This window comes from Oncorhynchus clarkii, chromosome 24, assembly GCF_045791955.1.
Source record: "Oncorhynchus clarkii lewisi isolate Uvic-CL-2024 chromosome 24, UVic_Ocla_1.0, whole genome shotgun sequence".
In the NCBI taxonomy this organism is placed as follows: domain Eukaryota; kingdom Metazoa; phylum Chordata; class Actinopteri; order Salmoniformes; family Salmonidae; genus Oncorhynchus; species Oncorhynchus clarkii.
Genome location: NC_092170.1, coordinates 38,964,806 through 38,982,287, shown reverse-complemented (window position 1 = coordinate 38,982,287; position 17,482 = coordinate 38,964,806). Strand labels below are relative to the sequence as shown.

The window sequence follows — 17,482 nt, the reverse complement described above, 5'->3', positions numbered from 1 at the left end:
CAGCACTGAGGGTATGTAACTGTTCTCAACATGGGCTCCTAAAAAAAGGAAACGAGAGAGAAAGAGAGCAAGAGAAAGAGAGAGAGAGAGAGAGAGAGAGAGAGAGAGAGAGAGAGCAAAACAACATTTCTGGAACTTATTGAGCATTTCTCAGAATCATGACGCTGAAGGTAAAAATTACTTTGGTTTGTTTTTATTGTTGTCATAACTGCTATTTTTTTTTTTACTTTTTTTTTTTCTCCAGTCCTGGAGTCCCTTATAGGCTGAGGCATTAGAGGATCTCACAGCCCTGTCTGTACCCCTTATAGGCTGAGGCATTAGAGGATCTCACAGTCCTGTCTGTACCCCTTATAGGCTGAGGCATTAGAGGATCTCACAGCCCTGTCTGTACCCCTTATAGGCTGAGGCATTAGAGGATCTCACAGCCCTGTCTGTACCCCTTATAGGCTGAGGCATTAGAGGATCTCACAGTCCTGTCTGTTCCCCTTATAGGCTGAGGCATTAGAGGATCTCACAGCCCTGTCTGTACCCCTTATAGGCTGAGGCATTAGAGGATCTCACAGTCCTGTCTGTACCCCTTATAGGCTGAGGCATTAGAGGATCTCACAGCCCTGTCTGTACCCCTTATAGGCTGAGGCATTAGAGGATCTCACAGTCCTGTCTGTACCCCTTATAGGCTGAGGCATTAGAGGATCTCACAGCCCTGTCTGTACCCCTTATAGGCTGAGGCATTAGAGGATCTCACAGTCCTGTCTGTACCCCTTATAGGCTGAGGCATTAGAGGATCTCACAGCCCTGTCTGTACCCCTTATAGGCTGAGGCATTAGAGGATCTCACAGCCCTGTCTGTTCCCCTTATAGGCTGAGGCATTAGAGGATCTCACAGCCCTGTCTGTTCCCCTTATAGGCTGAGGCATTAAAGGATCTCTCAGTCCTGTCTGTTCCCCTTATAGGCTGAGGCATTAAAGGATCTCACAGCCCTGTCTGTTTCCTTCTATAGGCTAAGGCATTAAAGGATCTCACAGCCCTGTCTGTTCCCCTTATAGGCTGAGGCATTAGAGGATCTCACAGCCCTGTCTGTTCCCCTTATAGGCTGAGGCATTAGAGGATCTCACAGCCCTGTCTGTTCTCCTTATAGGCTGAGGCATTAGAGGATCTCACAGTCCTGTCTGTACCCCTTATAGGCTGAGGCATTAGAGGATCTCACAGCCCTGTCGGTTCCCCTTATAGGCTGAGGCATTAAAGGAGCTCACAGCCCAGTCTGTTTCCTTCTGTAGACTGAGGCATAAGAGGATCTCACAGTCCTGTCTATACCCCTTATAGGCTGAGGCGTTAGAAGATCTCCGAACCCTATTATATTCTATATTTTATTATATCCTGTAGTTTGAATGAGTGTTAAGCTGCAGGGTGATGGCTGGGAGAATGTTTTGTTTAGGTGACAATATCCCTGTCTGTGCGTTGTCACTTAGTGAGTTGTCCTAGCGCATGTCAGTGACGCTCTCCCTTCTCTACTTATTGGAAATTGTGTGTGTGTGTGTGTGTGTGTGTGTGTGTATACGGGCTCTGCACAGTGTTTGCCAAAGGATATGGGAAGGTGCCACTCCTCATTCCTACAATACAGTGAGTGACGGACGATACAGTAAATGAAGTCAGTTTGACTGTCAGACATGGCAGAGGTCAGAGGGCACAAAACCCCTTACCCTGCTTGATGAGGGAGGACCATGGGACGAGAACGAGAGAGTGGGGGAGGGACATGAAGAGAGAGAATGACTGGAGTGGGGAGAAGAGAGATCGGAAAGAGAATGAGAGTGGGAGAGGAAGATACTGAGAGTGGGAGAGAGTGGGAGAGGGAGAGACTGCGAGTGGGAGTGGGAAAGAATGAGAATGGGAGTGGGAGGGAGGGTGGGAGAATGGGAGTCGGAGGGAGGGAGAATGGGAGTGGGCGGGAGGTAGGGAGAATGGGAGAGAAATAGAGGAATGGTAGACAACAATATTTGGATAGAAAGGGTTGATGAGGGAGGGAGGGAAAGAGGAAGAAGGAGGGAGGAAGGAAGAGAGGGAAATAGTGAAAGAAGGAGGGAGAAACATGTCCCAGATTCCCATGCTATTTAATAGAGAGCATTACCAAAATGAGCTGATAGAATGTTAGAGAAGAGGGGAACATGACAGCATGTGTGTGTGTGCAGACAGATATGTGACTGATCGTAAAGCAGGAATATACTTGATGTGCTGTAGTATCAAGCAGACTTTCCAAAAGAGGAAGGAGAGCGGGTGAGTCAAGGAGATGTACCTGTACAAAGCCACCTGTTCAGACATCCCTAACCCAAAGCAGAAGGGAGCCTCCAAACAAGCGGACAAGGGCCCAGGGGGACCGGCAGGACAGGGGGGTCAGGGTGGCCAAGGAAGGAAATGTCAGCAGGGTTCGGCGAGGCCCGGGGCAAGACCCTACACCCCTCTTATGCTGTGGGGTGGACTGAGAGCCAACACCCCTCTGGAGGTCAAACAACTGGAGGAGTTTCTCAGTGTCCACGCTCTGTCACTACAGGACACTGTGATGAACCAGACCCACATGGCCTACAGGTAATACTCCCACGTACTGGTGTGTGTGTGTCGTTAATGCTGAGCAACGTTGTGCAAATGGCATACAGGTGTCTGTGTATGTGTGTGTGTGTGCGGTAAGTCATTAGTATTGGATGTAAGGGGAGCTGATGCTGTCCAACCTGTTTTGTTTAACCAGTGTTTGAAAATGTGATATGGATACAGGAAAGGGGGATATCTAGTCGGTTGCACAACTGAATGCATTCAACGGAAATGTGTGTCTTCTGCATTTAACCCCTCTGAATCAGAGAGGTGCGGGAGGGGCTGCCTTAATCAATGCCCACGTCATCGGTGGCCAGGGAGCAGTTGATGTCGTTGTTGTTGTTGTTGTTGTTGTTGTTGTTGTTGTTGTTGTTGTTGCGGTTTTATGGGACGGATTATAATGCTGTCCATTTTTTTAAATATAAAAAAAAAAAATGTATTTATCAAATTATTATTAGAGGTGTTCTAATAACAATCTGGTTTTCTGTATTTGTGTAATCACACATTTTCCATATAAATTGTGTTTTCTAATGAAGCTTTGAACAATAGTTTGAGTTATGTAATGTCTACTTGGCCTGAAAACCCTATTGGCCGTGCCTTCTCTGCCATTGGATGGTCATTTGTATGCCCAGTTGATGCCAGCTGGATGTTCTTATAGAGGTTTGTCTGCTATGTGGCATTGGGATGTCTGGCTGATTGCTACTGTGGTTTTCTCTAACTTGCAGTTGACAACTAGCTGGTGTGGGTGTTAGTTGATGAGAACTAGTTGGTGTGGGTGTTAGTTGAGAACTAGCTGGTCTGGGTGTTAGTTGATGAGAACTAGTTGGTGTGAGTGTTAGTTGATGAGAACTAGTTGGTGTGGGTGTTAGTTGATGAGAACTAGTTGGTGTGGGTGTTAGTTGATGAGAACTAGTTGGTGTGGGTGTTAGTTGATGAGAACTAGTTGGTGTGGGTGTTAGTTGATGAGAACTAGCTGATGTGGGTGTTAGTTGATGAGAACTAGTTGGTGTGGGTGTTAGTTGATGAGAACTAGTTTGTGTGGGTGTTAGTTGATGAGAACTAGCTGGTGTGGGTGTTAGTTGATGAGAACTAGCTGGTGTGGGTGTTAGTTGATGAGAACTAGCTGGTGTGGGTGTTAGTTGATGAGATCTAGTTGGTGTGGGTGTTAGTTGAGAACTAGTTGGTGTGGGTGTTAGTTGATGAGAACTAGTTGGTGTGGGTGTTAGTTGAGAACAAGCTGGTGTGGGTGTTAGTTAAGAACTAGCTGGTGTGGGTGTTAGTTGATGAGAACTAGTTGGTGTGGGTGTTAGTTGATGAGCACTAGCTGGTGTGGGTGTTAGTTGATGAGCACTAGCTGGTGTGGGTGTTAGTTGATGAGAACTAGCTGGTGTGGGTGTTAGTTGATGAGAACTAGCTGGTGTGGGTGTTAGTTGATGAGAACTAGCTGGTGTGGGTGTTAGTTGATGAGAACTAGCTGGTGTGGGTGTTAGTTGATGAGAACTAGCTGGTGTGGGTGTTAGTTGATGAGAACCAGCTGGTGTGGGTGTTAGTTGATGAGAACTAGTTGGTGTGAGTGTTAGTTGATGAGAACTAGTTGGTGTGGGTGTTAGTTGATGAGCACTAGCTGGTGTGGGTGTTAGTTGATGAGCACTAGCTGGTGTGGGTGTTAGTTGATGAGAACTAGCTGGTGTGGGTGTTAGTTGATGAGAACTAGCTGGTGTGGGTGTTAGTTGATGAGAACTAGCTGGTGTGGGTGTTAGTTGATGAGAACTAGCTGGTGTGGGTGTTAGTTGATGAGAACTAGCTGGTGTGGGTGTTAGTTGATGAGAACCAGCTGGTGTGGGTGTTAGTTGATGAGAACTAGCTGGTGTGGGTGTTAGTTGATGAGAACTAGCTGGTGTGGGTGTTAGTTGATGAGAACTAGCTGGTGTGGGTGTTAGTTGATGAGAACTAGCTGGTGTGGGTGTTAGTTGATGAGAACTAGTTGGTGTGGGTGTTAGTTGACGAGAACTAGCTGGTGTGGGTGTTAGTTGATGAGAACTAGTTGGTGTGGGTGTTAGTTGATGAGAACTAGTTGGTGTGGGTGTTAGTTGATGAGAACTAGTTGGTGTGGGTGTTAGTTGATGAGAACTAGTTGGTGTGGGTGTTAGTTGATGAGAACTAGCTGATGTGGGTGTTAGTTGATGAGAACTAGTTGGTGTGGGTGTTAGTTGATGAGAACTAGTTTGTGTGGGTGTTAGTTGATGGGAACTAGCTGGTGTGGGTGTTAGTTGATGAGAACTAGCTGGTGTGGGTGTTAGTTGATGAGAACTAGCTGGTTTGGGTGTTAGTTGATGAGAACTAGCTGGTGTGGGTGTTAGTTGATGAGAACTAGCTGGTGTGGGTGTTAGTTGATGAGAACTAGTTGGTGTGGGTGTTAGTTGAGAACTAGTTGGTGTGGGTGTTAGTTGATGAGAACTAGCTGGTGTGGGAGTTAGTTGATGAGAACTAGTTGGTGTGGGTGTTAGTGGAGAACTAGCTGGTGTGGGTGTTAGTTAAGAACTAGCTGGTGTGGGTGTTAGTTGATGAGAACTAGCTGGTGTGGGTGTTAGTTGAGAACTAGCTGGTGTGTGTGTTAGTTGATCAGAACTAGCTGGTGTGGGTGTTAGTTGATGAGAACTAGTTGGTGTGGGTGTTAGTTGAGAACTAGTTGGTGTGGGTATTAGTTAAGAACTAACTGGTGTGGGTGTTAGTTGATGAGAACTAGCTGGTGTGGGTGTTAGTTGAGAACTAGCTGGTGTGGGTGTTAGTTGATGAGAACTAGCTGGTGTGGGTGTTAGTTGATGAGAACTAGTTGGTGTGGGTGTTAGTTGAGAACTAGTTGGTGTGGGTGTTAGTTGATGAGAACTAGCTGGTGTGGGTGTTAGTTGATGAGAACTAGTTGGTGTGGGTGTTAGTTGAGAACTAGCTGGTGTGGGTGTTAGTTGATGAGAACTAGTTGGTGTGAGTGTTAGTTGATGAGAACTAGTTGGTGTGGGTGTTAGTTGATGAGCACTAGCTGGTGTGGGTGTTAGTTGATGAGAACTAGCTGGTGTGGGTGTTAGTTGATGAGAACTAGCTGGTGTGGGTGTTAGTGGAGAACTAGCTGGTGTGGGTGTTAGTTAAGAACTAGCTGGTGTGGGTGTTAGTTGATGAGAACTAGCTGGTGTGGGTGTTAGTTGAGAACTAGCTGGTGTGTGTGTTAGTTGATCAGAACTAGCTGGTGTGGGTGTTAGTTGATGAGAACTAGTTGGTGTGGGTGTTAGTTGAGAACTAGTTGGTGTGGGTATTAGTTAAGAACTAACTGGTGTGGGTGTTAGTTGATGAGAACTAGCTGGTGTGGGTGTTAGTTGAGAACTAGCTGGTGTGGGTGTTAGTTGATGAGAACTAGCTGGTGTGGGTGTTAGTTGATGAGAACTAGTTGGTGTGGGTGTTAGTTGAGAACTAGTTGGTGTGGGTGTTAGTTGATGAGAACTAGCTGGTGTGGGTGTTAGTTGATGAGAACTAGTTGGTGTGGGTGTTAGTTGAGAACTAGCTGGTGTGGGTGTTAGTTGATGAGAACTAGTTGGTGTGAGTGTTAGTTGATGAGAACTAGTTGGTGTGGGTGTTAGTTGATGAGAACTAGCTGGTGTGGGTGTTAGTTGATGAGAACTAGCTGGTGTGGGTGTTTGTTGATGAGAATCAGCTGGTGTGGGTGTTAGTTGATGAGAACTAGCTGGTGTGGGTGTTAGTTGATGAGAACTAGCTGGTGTGGGTGTTAGTTGGATTCCTGGGATATTGTTCACCCCCGCTAGAGAAGAGTTGTTCTCATGTGTGTGTGTGTGTGTGTGTGTGTTGTTAATTTTCTACTTTGGGAATCTAGGTGTTCTGTTTGTGGTTCATCACCTTGGTGACCGTACAGAGCAGCTGTGTGTGTGTGCGTGTGTGCGTGCGTGTGTACTCTGGGTGTGTGTTGTCCAGTGATATATATTTTTACCTTGATGATTGTTCTTTCTTTCCCGTCTCTAGAAACATACAACTTGGCCGTTTAGGGACGTTAACATGGCCCCTCAGGGACGTTAACATGGCCCCTCAGGGATGTTAACATGGCCTCTCAGGGATGTTAACATGGCCGCTCAGGGATGTTAACATGGCCTCTCAGGGATGTTAACATGGCCTCTCAGGGATGTTAACATGGCCTCTCAGGGATGTTAACATGGCCTCTCAGGGATGTTAACATGGCCTCTCAGGGATGTTAACATGGCCTCTCAGGGATGTTAACATGGCCTCTCAGGGATGTTAACATGGTCACTCAGGGATGTTAACATGGCCTCTCAGGGATGTTAACATGGCCACTCAGGGATGTTAACATGGCCTCTCAGGGATGTTAACATGGCCGCTCTGGGATCTTAACATGGCCTCTCAGGATTGTTAACATGGCCTCTCAGGGATGTTAACATGGTCACTCAGGGATGTTAACATGGCCTCTCAGGGATGTTAACATGGCCACTCAGGGATGTTAACATGGCCTCTCAGGGATGTTAACATGGCCGCTCTGGGATCTTAACATGGCCGCTCTGGGATGTTAACATGGCCTCTCAGGGATGTTAACATGGCAGGTCAGGGATGTTAACATGGCCGCTCTGGGATGTTAACATGGCCTCTCAGGGATGTTAACATGGCCGCTCTGGGATGTTAACATGGCCTCTCAGGGATGTTAACATGGCCGCAATGGGATGTTAACATGGCCACTCAGGGATGTTAACATGGCCGCTCTGGGATGTTAACATGGCCTCTCAGGGATGTTAACATGGCCGCTCTGGGATGTTAACATGGCCTCTCAGGGATGTTACCATGTCCCCTCAGGGATGTTTTTGTTGTCATTCAACGAGAGACGACTCATTTTCATGCACTTTTTTTCATTGAAAAATACTGCACCGAACATGGACTGAGGAGACTGGGTGAGGGGAGAGCGTTCACTAATGTCCTTTGTCCAAGACACTGAAGAGGTTGTTTGTTCCATCACATTGAATGTGCAGCGTTCGACGTACACGTTATCAGAGACCTTTATCAAAGTGGATGACAATCTGTAAAAAAAGAGAAAAGAAAAGTAGAATAAAAATATTGAACGATCCTTTTTACAGATATTTTCAATCAATGTTTAACAAGAACAAAACAATACTATCGACATCTTTCTCTACTCTCCCGTGCTTTGCTTCTATACTCCTCATGACATCAGACATCCATTTAATCTTGAGAGGAGATATGATGAACATCCTCTAATTCCCCCCCCCCCCCCCTTGTATTTAAGGTCCTGACACCTCTCAGCCTAGTAATATTGGATAGGACTGTGAGGAGTTGAGATTACGAGGGCAGAGGTGGTTATGTTCAGCACGTGTCACATGCTCTCTCTCGCTCTGTGTGTGTGTGTGTGTGTGTGTGTGTGTGTGTGTTAGAGAGGTAGTGACCCTGCTGTTGTACTTTATTGTCCATGCCCTCCCTCCCTCCCTCCCTCCCTCCCTCCCTCCCTCCCTCCCTCCCTGCCTGCCTGCCTGCCTCCCTCCCTCCCTCCCTCCCTCCCTCCCTCCCTCCCTCCCTCCCTCCCTGCCTGCCTGCCTGCCTGCCTGCCTGCCTCCCTCCCTCCCTCCCTCCCTCCCTCCCTCCCTCCCTCCCTCCCTCCCTCCCTCCCTCCCTGCCTGCCTCCCTCCCTCCCTCCCTCCCTCCCTCCCTCCCTCCCTCCCTGCCTGCCTGCCTGCCTCCCTCCCTCCCTCCCTCCCTCCCTCCCTCCCTCCCTCCCTCCCTCCCTGCCTGCCTGCCTCCCTCCCTCCCTCCCTCCCTCCCTCCCTCCCTCCCTCCCTCCCTCCCTGCCTGCCTCCCTCCCTCCCTCCCTCCCTCCCTCCCTCCCTCCCTCCCTCCCTCCCTGCCTGCCTCCCTCCCTCCCTCCCTCCCTCCCTCCCTGCCTGCCTGCCTGCCTGCCTCCCTGCCTCCCTCCCTCCCTCCCTCCCTGCCTGCCTGCCTCCCTCCCTCCCTCCCTCCCTCCCTCCCTCCCTCCCTCCCTGCCTGCCTGCCTCCCTCCCTCCCTCCCTCCCTCCCTCCCTCCCTGCCTGCCTGCCTCCCTCCCTCCCTCCCTCCCTCCCTCCCTCCCTCCCTCCCTCCCTCCCTCCCTCCCTCCCTCCCTCCCTCCCTCCCTCCCTCCCTCCCTCCCTCCCTCCCTCCCTCCCTCCCTCCCTCCCTCCCTCCCTCCCTCCCTCCCTCCCTGCCTGCCTCCCTCCCTCCCTCCCTCCCTCCCTCCCTCCCTCCCTCCCTCCCTCCCTCCCTCTCTGCAGAGCAGAGCCACAGAACCACCTAACCACACAGCATGACCCTGCGTAGCACAGTAAACCACCCTCGTTGTAACCAGTGACCTCTTTAGCCCTTTGGATTGTGGGAACTGCTCTGCCCCAACAGGCACAACTGACAGACGCGAGAGTGCCGAAGGCATTCATAAAACCAGTGCCCTTATTCAAACATTCTCAGATCAATTTCACCTTCGTATCCACATCGGTACCTGAATATCAATCTTTTCAGTGCTGGAAAATCAATGCAGGGACTTTACCTTCAAGAAGCACAACGACAGTGTTCTTTACCCCGTGTAACTGTTACATAGCCAGATTTGTCCTGCTGAGATTTATCAAGCATTCACCTGTGGCAACAAAGTCCATTATTTTAGAAGGTCTGTCTTATTTTAGACAGCCATGTTTTGGTTGGCTGTCTATATGGAGTTGTTTGTTTTGGATGACTGTCTATATGGAGTTGTTTGTTTTGGATGACTGTCTACATGGAGTTGTTTGTTTTGGATGGCTGTCTATATGGAGTTGTTTGTTTTGGATGACTGTCTATATTGAGTTGTTTGTTTTGGATGACTGTCTACATGGAGTTGTTTGTTTTGGATGACTGTCTATATGGAGTTGTTTGTTTTGGATGACTGTCTACATGGAGTTGTTTGTTGTGGATGACTGTCTACATGGAGTTGTTTGTTGTGGATGACTGTCTACATGGAATTGTTTGTTTTGGATGACTGTCTATATGGAGTTGTTTGTTTTGGATGACTGTCTACATGGAGTGACCGTGGAGATCTGTGGTGGGATTTAACTGTGTTTATCAGCAGTGAGGAGAGGGTAAGAGGGAAAGAGAGAGGGGGTGGAGAGAGAAGGGGGTGGGGAGAGAGGGGGTGGAGAGAGAGAGAGGGGGTGGAGAGAGAGAGAGGGGGTGGAGAGAGAGGGGGGTGGAGAGAGAGAGAGAGAGGGGTGGAGAGAGAGAGAGAGAGAGGGGGTGGAGAGAGAGAGAGGGGGGTGGAGAGAGAGAGGGGGTGGAGAGAGAGAGAGAGAGGGGGGGTGGAGAGAGAGGGGGTGGAGAGGGAGAGAGAGAGAGAGGGGGGTGGAGAGAGAGGGGGTCAAGAGGGAGAGAGAGAGAGAGAGGGGGGTGGAGAGAGAGGGGGGTGGAGAGAGAGAGAGGGGGGGGTGGAGAGAGAGAGAGTGAGAGGGAGATGGAGAGAGAGGGGGTGGAGAGACAGGGTGTGGAGAGCGAGAGAGAGAGAGAGAGAGGGGGTGGAGAGAGAGGGGGTGGAGAGAGAGGGGGTGGAGAGAGAGGTGGTGAAGAGAGAGGGGGTGGAGAGAGAGGGGGGGTGGAGAGAGAGAGAGAGAGAGGGTGGAGAGAGAGAGACAGAGAGAGAGAGGGTGGAGAGAGAGAGAGAGGGGGTGGAGAGAGAGAGAGAGAGAGAGAGAGACAGAGAGAGAGAGAGGGTGGAGAGAGAGAGAGAGAGGGGGTGGAGAGAGAGAGAGATAGAGAGAGATAGAGAGAGGGGGTGGAGAGAGAGGGGGGGGTGGAGAGAGAGGGGGGTGGAGAGAGAGGGGGGGGTGGAGAGAGAGAGGGGGGTGGAGAGAGAGGGGGGGTGGAGAGAGAGGTAGCGGTGGAGAGAGAGAGGGGGGTGGAGAGAGAGGGGGGTGGAGAGAGAGGGGGGGGTGGAGAGAGTGGGGGGGGGGGTGGAGAGAGTGGGGGGTGGAGAGAGAGGGGGTGGAGAGAGAGGGGGGGTTGGAGAGAGAGGGGGTGGAGAGAGAGGGGGGGTGGATAGAGAGGGGGTGGAGAGAGATGGGGGGGTGGAGAGAGAGAGAGGGGGTGGAGAGAGAGAGAGAGAGGGTGGAGAGAGAGAGAAAGAGGGGGTGGAGAGAGAGGGGGGTGGAGAGAGAGGGGGGGGTGGAGAGAGAGGGGGGTGGAGAGAGAGGGGGGGGTGGAGAGAGAGAGGGGGGTGGAGAGAGAGGGGGGTGGAGAGAGAGGTAGCGGTGGAGAGAGAGAGGGGGGTGGAGAGAGAGGGGGGTGGAGAGAGAGGGGGGGGGTGGAGAGAGTGGGGTGTGGAGAGAGAGAGGGGGGTGGAGAGAGAGGGGGTGGAGAGAGAGGGGGGGTTGGAGAGAGAGGGGGTGGAGAGAGGGGGGGGGTGGATAGAGAGGGGGTGGAGAGAGATGGGGGGGGTGGAGAGAGAGAGAGGGGGTGGAGAGAGAGAGAGAGAGGGTGGAGAGAGAGAGAAAGAGGGGGTGGAGAGAGAGAGAGGGGTGGAGAGAGAGAGGGGGTGGAGAGAGAGAGGGGGTGGAGAGAGAGAGAGAGAGAGAGAGAGAGAGGGGGTTGGAGAGAGAGAGAGAGAGAGTGAGAGAGAGGGGGGGGGGGAGAGAGAGAGAGAGAGAGAGAGAGGGGGTGGAGAGAGAGAGAGGGAGAGAGAGAGGGGGGGGTGGAGAGAGAGAGAGATAGTGGGTGGAGAGAGAGAGAGAGAGAGAGAGAGAGAGGGGGTGGAGAGAGAGAGAGAGAGAGAGAGAGAGGGGGTGGAGAGAGAGAGGGGTGGAGAGAGAGGGTGGAGAGAGAGAGAGAGAGAGAGAGAGAGAGAGGGGGTGGAGAGAGAGAGAGAGAGAGAGAGAGAGAGGGGGTTGGAGAGAGAGAGAGAGAGAGTGAGAGAGAGGGGGGGGTGGAGAGAGAGAGAGAGAGAGAGAGAGGGGGTGGAGAGAGAGAGAGGGAGAGAGAGAGGGGGGGGTGGAGAGAGAGAGAGAGAGATAGTGGGTGGAGAGAGAGAGAGAGAGAGAGAGAGAGAGAGAGGGGGTGGAGAGAGAGAGAGAGAGAGAGAGAGAGGGGGTGGAGAGAGAGAGAGAGAGAGAGAGAGAGGGGGTGGAGAGAAGGGGGTGGAGAGAGAGAGGGGGTGGAGAGAGAGAGAGGGGGTGGAGAGAGAGAGAGAGGGGGTGGAGATAGAGAGGGGGTGGAGAGAGAGGGGGGGTGGAGAGAGAGAGGGGGTGGAGAGAGAGGGTGGAGAGAGAGGGGGGGTGGAGAGAGAGGGTGGAGAGAGAGGGTGGAGAGAGAGAGGGGGTAGAGAGAGAGGGGGTGGAGAGAGAGAGGGGGTGGAGAGAGAGAGAGATAGAGAGAGATAGAGAGAGAGGGGGGGTGGAGAGAGAGAGGGGGTGGAGAGAGGGAGTGGAGAGAGAGAGAGGGGGTGGAGAGAGAGAGATAGAGAGAGATAGAGCGAGAGAGGGGGTGGAGAGAGAGGGGGTGGAGAGAGAGGGGGTGGAGAGAGAGAGGGTGGAGAGAGAGAGGGGGTGGAGAGAGAGAGAGGGGGTGGAGAGAGAGAGATAGAGAGAGAGAGAGAGCGGGTGGAGAGAGAGGGGGTGGAGAGAGAGAGGGGGTGGAGAGATAGAGGGGGTGGAGAGAGAGAGAGGGGGTGAAGAGAGAGAGAGGGGGTGGAGAGAGAGAGAGGGGGTGAAGAGAGAGAGGGTGTGGAGAGAGAGAGAGGGGGTGGAGAGAGAGGGTGGAGAGAGTGAGGGGGTTGTGAGAGAGAGGGGGTGGAGAGAGAGGGTGGAGAGAGAGAGGGGGTGGAGATAGAGGGTGGAGAGAGAGAGGGGGTGGAGAGAGAGAGGGGGTGGAGAGAGAGGGGGTGGAGAGAGAGAGGGGGTGGAGAGAGAGAGGGGGTGGAGAGAGGGGGTGGAGAGAGAGAGGTGGTGGAGAGAGAGGGTGGAGAGAGAGAGGGGGTGGAGAGAGAGAGGGGGTGGAGAGAGAGGGGGTGGAGAGAGAGAGAGGGTGGAGAGAGAGAGGGGGTGGAGAGAGTGAGAGGGGGTGGAGAGAGAGAGAGGGGGTGGAGAGAGAGGGGGGGTGGAGAGAGAGAGGGGGTGGAGAGAGAGAGAGAGGGGGTGGAGAGAGAGGGGGGTGGAGAGAGAGAGAGGGGGTGGAGAGAGAGAGGGGTGGAGAGAGAGGGTGGAGAGAGAGGGGGTGGAGAGAGAGAGGGGGTGGAGAGAGAGGGGGGGTGGAGAGAGAGGGGGTGGAGAGAGAGGGTGTAGAGAGAGGGGGGTGGAGAGAGAGAGAGGGGGTGGAGAGAGAAGGGGGGTGGAGAGAGAGAGGGGGTGGAGAGAGGGGGTGGAGAGAGAGAGAGGGGGTGGAGAGAGAGAGAGGGGGTGGAGAGAGAGGGGGGTTGAGAGAGAGAGAGGGGGTGGAGAGAGAGGGGGTGGAGAGAGAGAGGGGGTGGAGAGAGAGAGGGGGTGGAGAGAGAGAGGGGGTGGAGAGAGAGGGGTGGAGAGAGAGGGTGGAAAGAGAGGGGGTGGAGAGAGAGAGGGGGGGTGGAGAGAGAGGGGGGTTGGAGAGAGAGAGGGGGTGGAGAGAGAGGGTGTAGAGAGAGGGGGGTGGAGAGAGAGAGAGGGGGTGGAGAGAGAGGGGGGGTGGAGAGAGAGAGGGGGTGGAGAGAGGGGGTGGAGAGAGAGAGAGGGGGTGGAGAGAGAGAGGGGGGGTGGAGAGAGAGGGGGGTTGAGAGAGAGAGAGGGGGTGGAGAGAGAGGGGGTGGAGAGAGAGAGGGGGTGGAGAGAGAGAGGGGGTGGAGAGAGAGAGGGGGTGGAGAGAGAGGGGGTGGAGAGAGAGAGGGGGTGGAGAGAGAGAGGGTGGAGAGAGAGAGGGTGGAGAGAGAGAGAGGGGGTGGAGAGAGAGGGGGTGGAGAGAGAGAGGGGGTGGAGATAGAACACATTTGCAGCTTTATTAAATGTTATGACCTGTCAGAAGGTCATGTGACTGATTCAATCTGTGTTTGCTCGCATGTGTTCTGTGTGCGTTCACTACTGCCCTTCTGTCTGCCTGTCAGGTTTCACTGTATCCACAGATCTTTAAGGGTTCTTAATTGGCTCTTAGTGAAGCTGTAGTGTATTGTAATCCAACACACGCCAAGCGAAACAGCCTCAACGTAAACACGCCAAGGAGACGTTATCTTATTCATCTCGGAAGACAAGAGAATATTTAACATTTGAGCAGCTCCTGTCCCCAGTAATGCTAAATTGGCCAGACCATCAGAGAGTAGGTGTCGTGACGTGTGTGTGTGTGTGTGTGTGTGTGTGTGTGTGTGTGTGCGTGTGTGTGTAATAAATAAATAACCAAAAGTTCCAAGACAATGACATTCTAATGTTTGCTGCCAACTTGAGCATTAGACAACATCGTTTTTTTTCTTCAGGTATCTCCAACTGTTGATGGTAAAGCTGAACACTGCTCTGTGGTCTGTGCTCAGATGCTATGAGCTTTAACGACAGGTTCTGAGCCACTACTCCCCATGTCACATTGGGTTGCAACTCACAGTCAACATAAATCAAACTTGAGAGGAAATTCTTCTGCATGTTAGCAATACTGAACTATTCTGTCTCCAGAAATATTCTGTTGGATTATGTGAAGGGTCAGTAAGAGGGCCAGGGGAGGTCAGGGTGGTCAGGGTGGTCAGGGGAGGTCAGGGTGGTCAGGGGAGGAGGGTGGTCAGGGGAGGTCAGGGTGGTCAGGGGAGGTCAGGGTGGTCAGGGGAGGTCAGAGAGGCCAGGGGAGGTCAGGGTGGTCAGGGAGGTCAGGGTGGTCAGGGTGGTCATGGAGGATTGGGGAGGTCAGGGTGGTCAGGGTGATCAGGGAGGCATGGGGAGGTCAGGGTGGTCAGGGAGGTCAGGGAGGCAAGGAGAGGTCAGGGTGGTCAGGGAGGTCAGGGAGGTCAGGGTGGTCAGGGAGGTCAGGGAGGCATGGGGAGGTCAGGGTGGTCAGGTAGGTCAGGGAGGCGTGGGGAGGTCAGGGTGTTCAGGGTGGTCAGGGAGGCCAGGGGAGGACACGGAGGTCAGGGCGGCCAGAGAGGCCAGGGTGGTATGCTGCTGGCAAACAGTGCATGAGGTCAAAGGAATTGTAGGTAGACTTCCGAGACAGGATTGTGTCGAGGCACAGATCTGGAGAAGGGTACCAAAACATTTCTGCAGCATTGAAGGTCCCCAAGAACACAGTGGCCTCCATTATTCTTAAATGGAAGAAGTTAACCACCGATTGGAACCACCAAGACTCTTCACAGAGCTGGCTGCCTGGCCAAATTGAGCAATCGGGGGAGAAGGGCCTTGGTCAAGGAGGTGACCAATAAGCTGATGGTCATTCTGACAGAGCTCTAGAGTTTCTCTGTGGAGATGGGAGAACCTTCCAGAAAGACAACCATCTCTGCACCACTCCAACAATTAGGCCTTAATGGTAGAGTGGCCAGACGGAAGCCACTCCTCAGTAAAATGTACATGACAGCCTGCTTGGAGTTTGCCAAAAGACACCTAAAGTTTCTCAGACCATGAGAGACAAGATTGAACTATTTGGCCTGAATGCCAAGCATCACGTCTGGAGTAAACCTTGCACTATCCCTACGGTGAAGCATGGTGATGGTAACATCATGCTGTGGGGATGTTTTTCAGCGGCAGGGACTGAGAGACTTGTCAGGATCGAGAACGTTTTACAATGCAAACTATGAAGAACATTTCTCAATCTGAAACTTCTTATTCTGTTTAGCAATATCATATTGTTAAAATTCCATTGGCATTATTAGTGTGGTTAATTTGACACATTTGAATCAAGTGAACTGTCTCTTGAACAGCTGAGAAGAGAATTGAGAACCACTGATTGATTTAGTCAACCACGTTTTTTTATTTGCATAAAACACCATCACTGGTCATAATCATGATATATGATGTCATAACACAACACATTAGATCAGCTGACATGACACTCTGACTCGCGGTTGTAGAAAAAAGAGCTGTGAGCAAACCACGCCCCAAAATATTAAAATAAACTATTTCACCTACATTTTAATTATCAATAAAATAACAAATAACCATTTTTTGAACTGTAAAGAACCATTTTGTGAACTGTAAAGAACCAATTTGTGAACTGTAAAGAACCAATTTGTGAACTGTAAAGAACCAATTTGTGAACTGTAAAGAACCATTTTGTGAACTGTAAAGAACCATTTTGTGAACTGTAAAGAACCATTTTGTGAACTGTAAAGAACCAATTTGTGAACTGTAAAGAACCAATTTGTGAACTGCAAAGAACCATTTTGTGAACTGTAAAGAACCATTTTGTGAACTGTAAAGAACCATTTTGTGAACTGTAAAGAACCATTTTGTGAACTGTAAAGAACCATTTTGTGAACTGCAAAGAACCATTTGGTGAACTGTAAAGAACCAATTTGTGAACTGTAAAGAACCATTGTGTGAACTGTAAATAACCAATTTGTGAACTGTAAAGAACCATTGTGTGAACTGTAAATAACCAATTTGTGAACTGTAAAGAACCATTGTGTGAACTGTAAAGAACCAATTTGTGAACTGCAAAGAACCATTGAAGAGCTCAAAGGGTTTATTCGAGTCCACATAGAATTGTCACATTTCCCAAAAGAACACTTGAAGAACCCTCGTGCTTTGTGTGTATCCTCTCCCTACCTATTTGATTGACGGACAGATAACGGTTCTGCCCTCAGCCCTTACCCAAGGCAGACGAGAGGGGGGAGGCGTACTCTTTCATCGTGCCAGTCACCACCGCTGAGTGTGTGTACATGTCATCGGGATCTCCCCCAGCATTCCTACCGCATCTATTCGCTCCTTCCCTTCCCTTCTCTCCTTCCCTTCTCTCCTTCCCTTCTCTCAATCCGTCAAAGTGATTTCATCATTGGATTTTGACACAGACATAATGTCACGTCCACCCCTATTACTCGCTGCATTGGATCATTCCGTGACCATGGGCACAGTATATTCCTATAACCAGGGAGATGGGACTGACTGTGGGGGCTACAGGATGGTACAGTCTTTACCACGCAACCAGCCCCTGGCATACAGCTGTCCTCTCCTATTATAGCAGCCAGGGGAGAGATGACTGTACAGGGCACAATCCATGACATGTGACTGCACGATGGGAACAAACCCTGCCATTTTCAAGTTTAGCCCAGTAGAGTGCAGCTGTCCAATCAGATCATGTCGACCAGCAGTGTTGCTGCTGTACATGACTTCATGTACCAATCTACACATCGAGAGGACACGGACACACTGCAAGAGACTGAAACACACGCACGCACGCACACACACACACACACACACACACAGGCTAAAAAGGTGCTCTGTGTGTGTTGTTTTTTGCGTGGTTAGTGTGTGTGTGTGTGTGTGTGCGTGTGTTGTTTTTTGCGTGGTTAGTGTGTGTGTGTGCGTGTGTGTGTGTGTGTGTGTGTGCGCGCGCGCGCGCGCGTGTGCTTGTGCGCGCGCGCGTGTGTGTGCGTGTGTGTGGAATCAGTGAGTGCACGTGGCACTGAGTTTTTTTTTCCTCGTGACATAACTGTGACATCATCGCCAACTGTCCCCAGGGTTGCTTCATGGCCAGAAAACTAAAACAAAATATTACACATATACAAACAGAAATATATGAGAAAGGTAAATAAAGGTAAATAAAGGTAAATAAAGGTAAATAAAGAATCTAGGAGTGAATGTGCCCATGAGATGAAGTGAAATTTGATAATGCTGGGAATATCACATCGGGTGACCTCACCCTGCCTGGTGACTCCTACCATAATATCTCCAAAGTGCCCATTAAACACT

General features: G+C 51.0%; 1 protein-coding gene across 1 annotated transcript in view; it reads left to right on the top strand.

Moving 5' to 3' along the window:
• The first annotated feature begins 1,780 nt into the window (after positions 1–1,780).
• LOC139382373 (potassium voltage-gated channel subfamily A regulatory beta subunit 1a) overlaps positions 1,781–17,482 on the top strand; it is a 160,031-nt gene continuing 144,329 nt past the window's right edge. Inside the window, exon 1 of the mRNA XM_071126372.1 lies at positions 1,781–2,579. Within this exon, the coding sequence (XP_070982473.1) occupies positions 2,284–2,579 (296 nt within the window). The 5' untranslated portion in view covers positions 1,781–2,283. The remainder of the gene's footprint in view (positions 2,580–17,482) is intronic.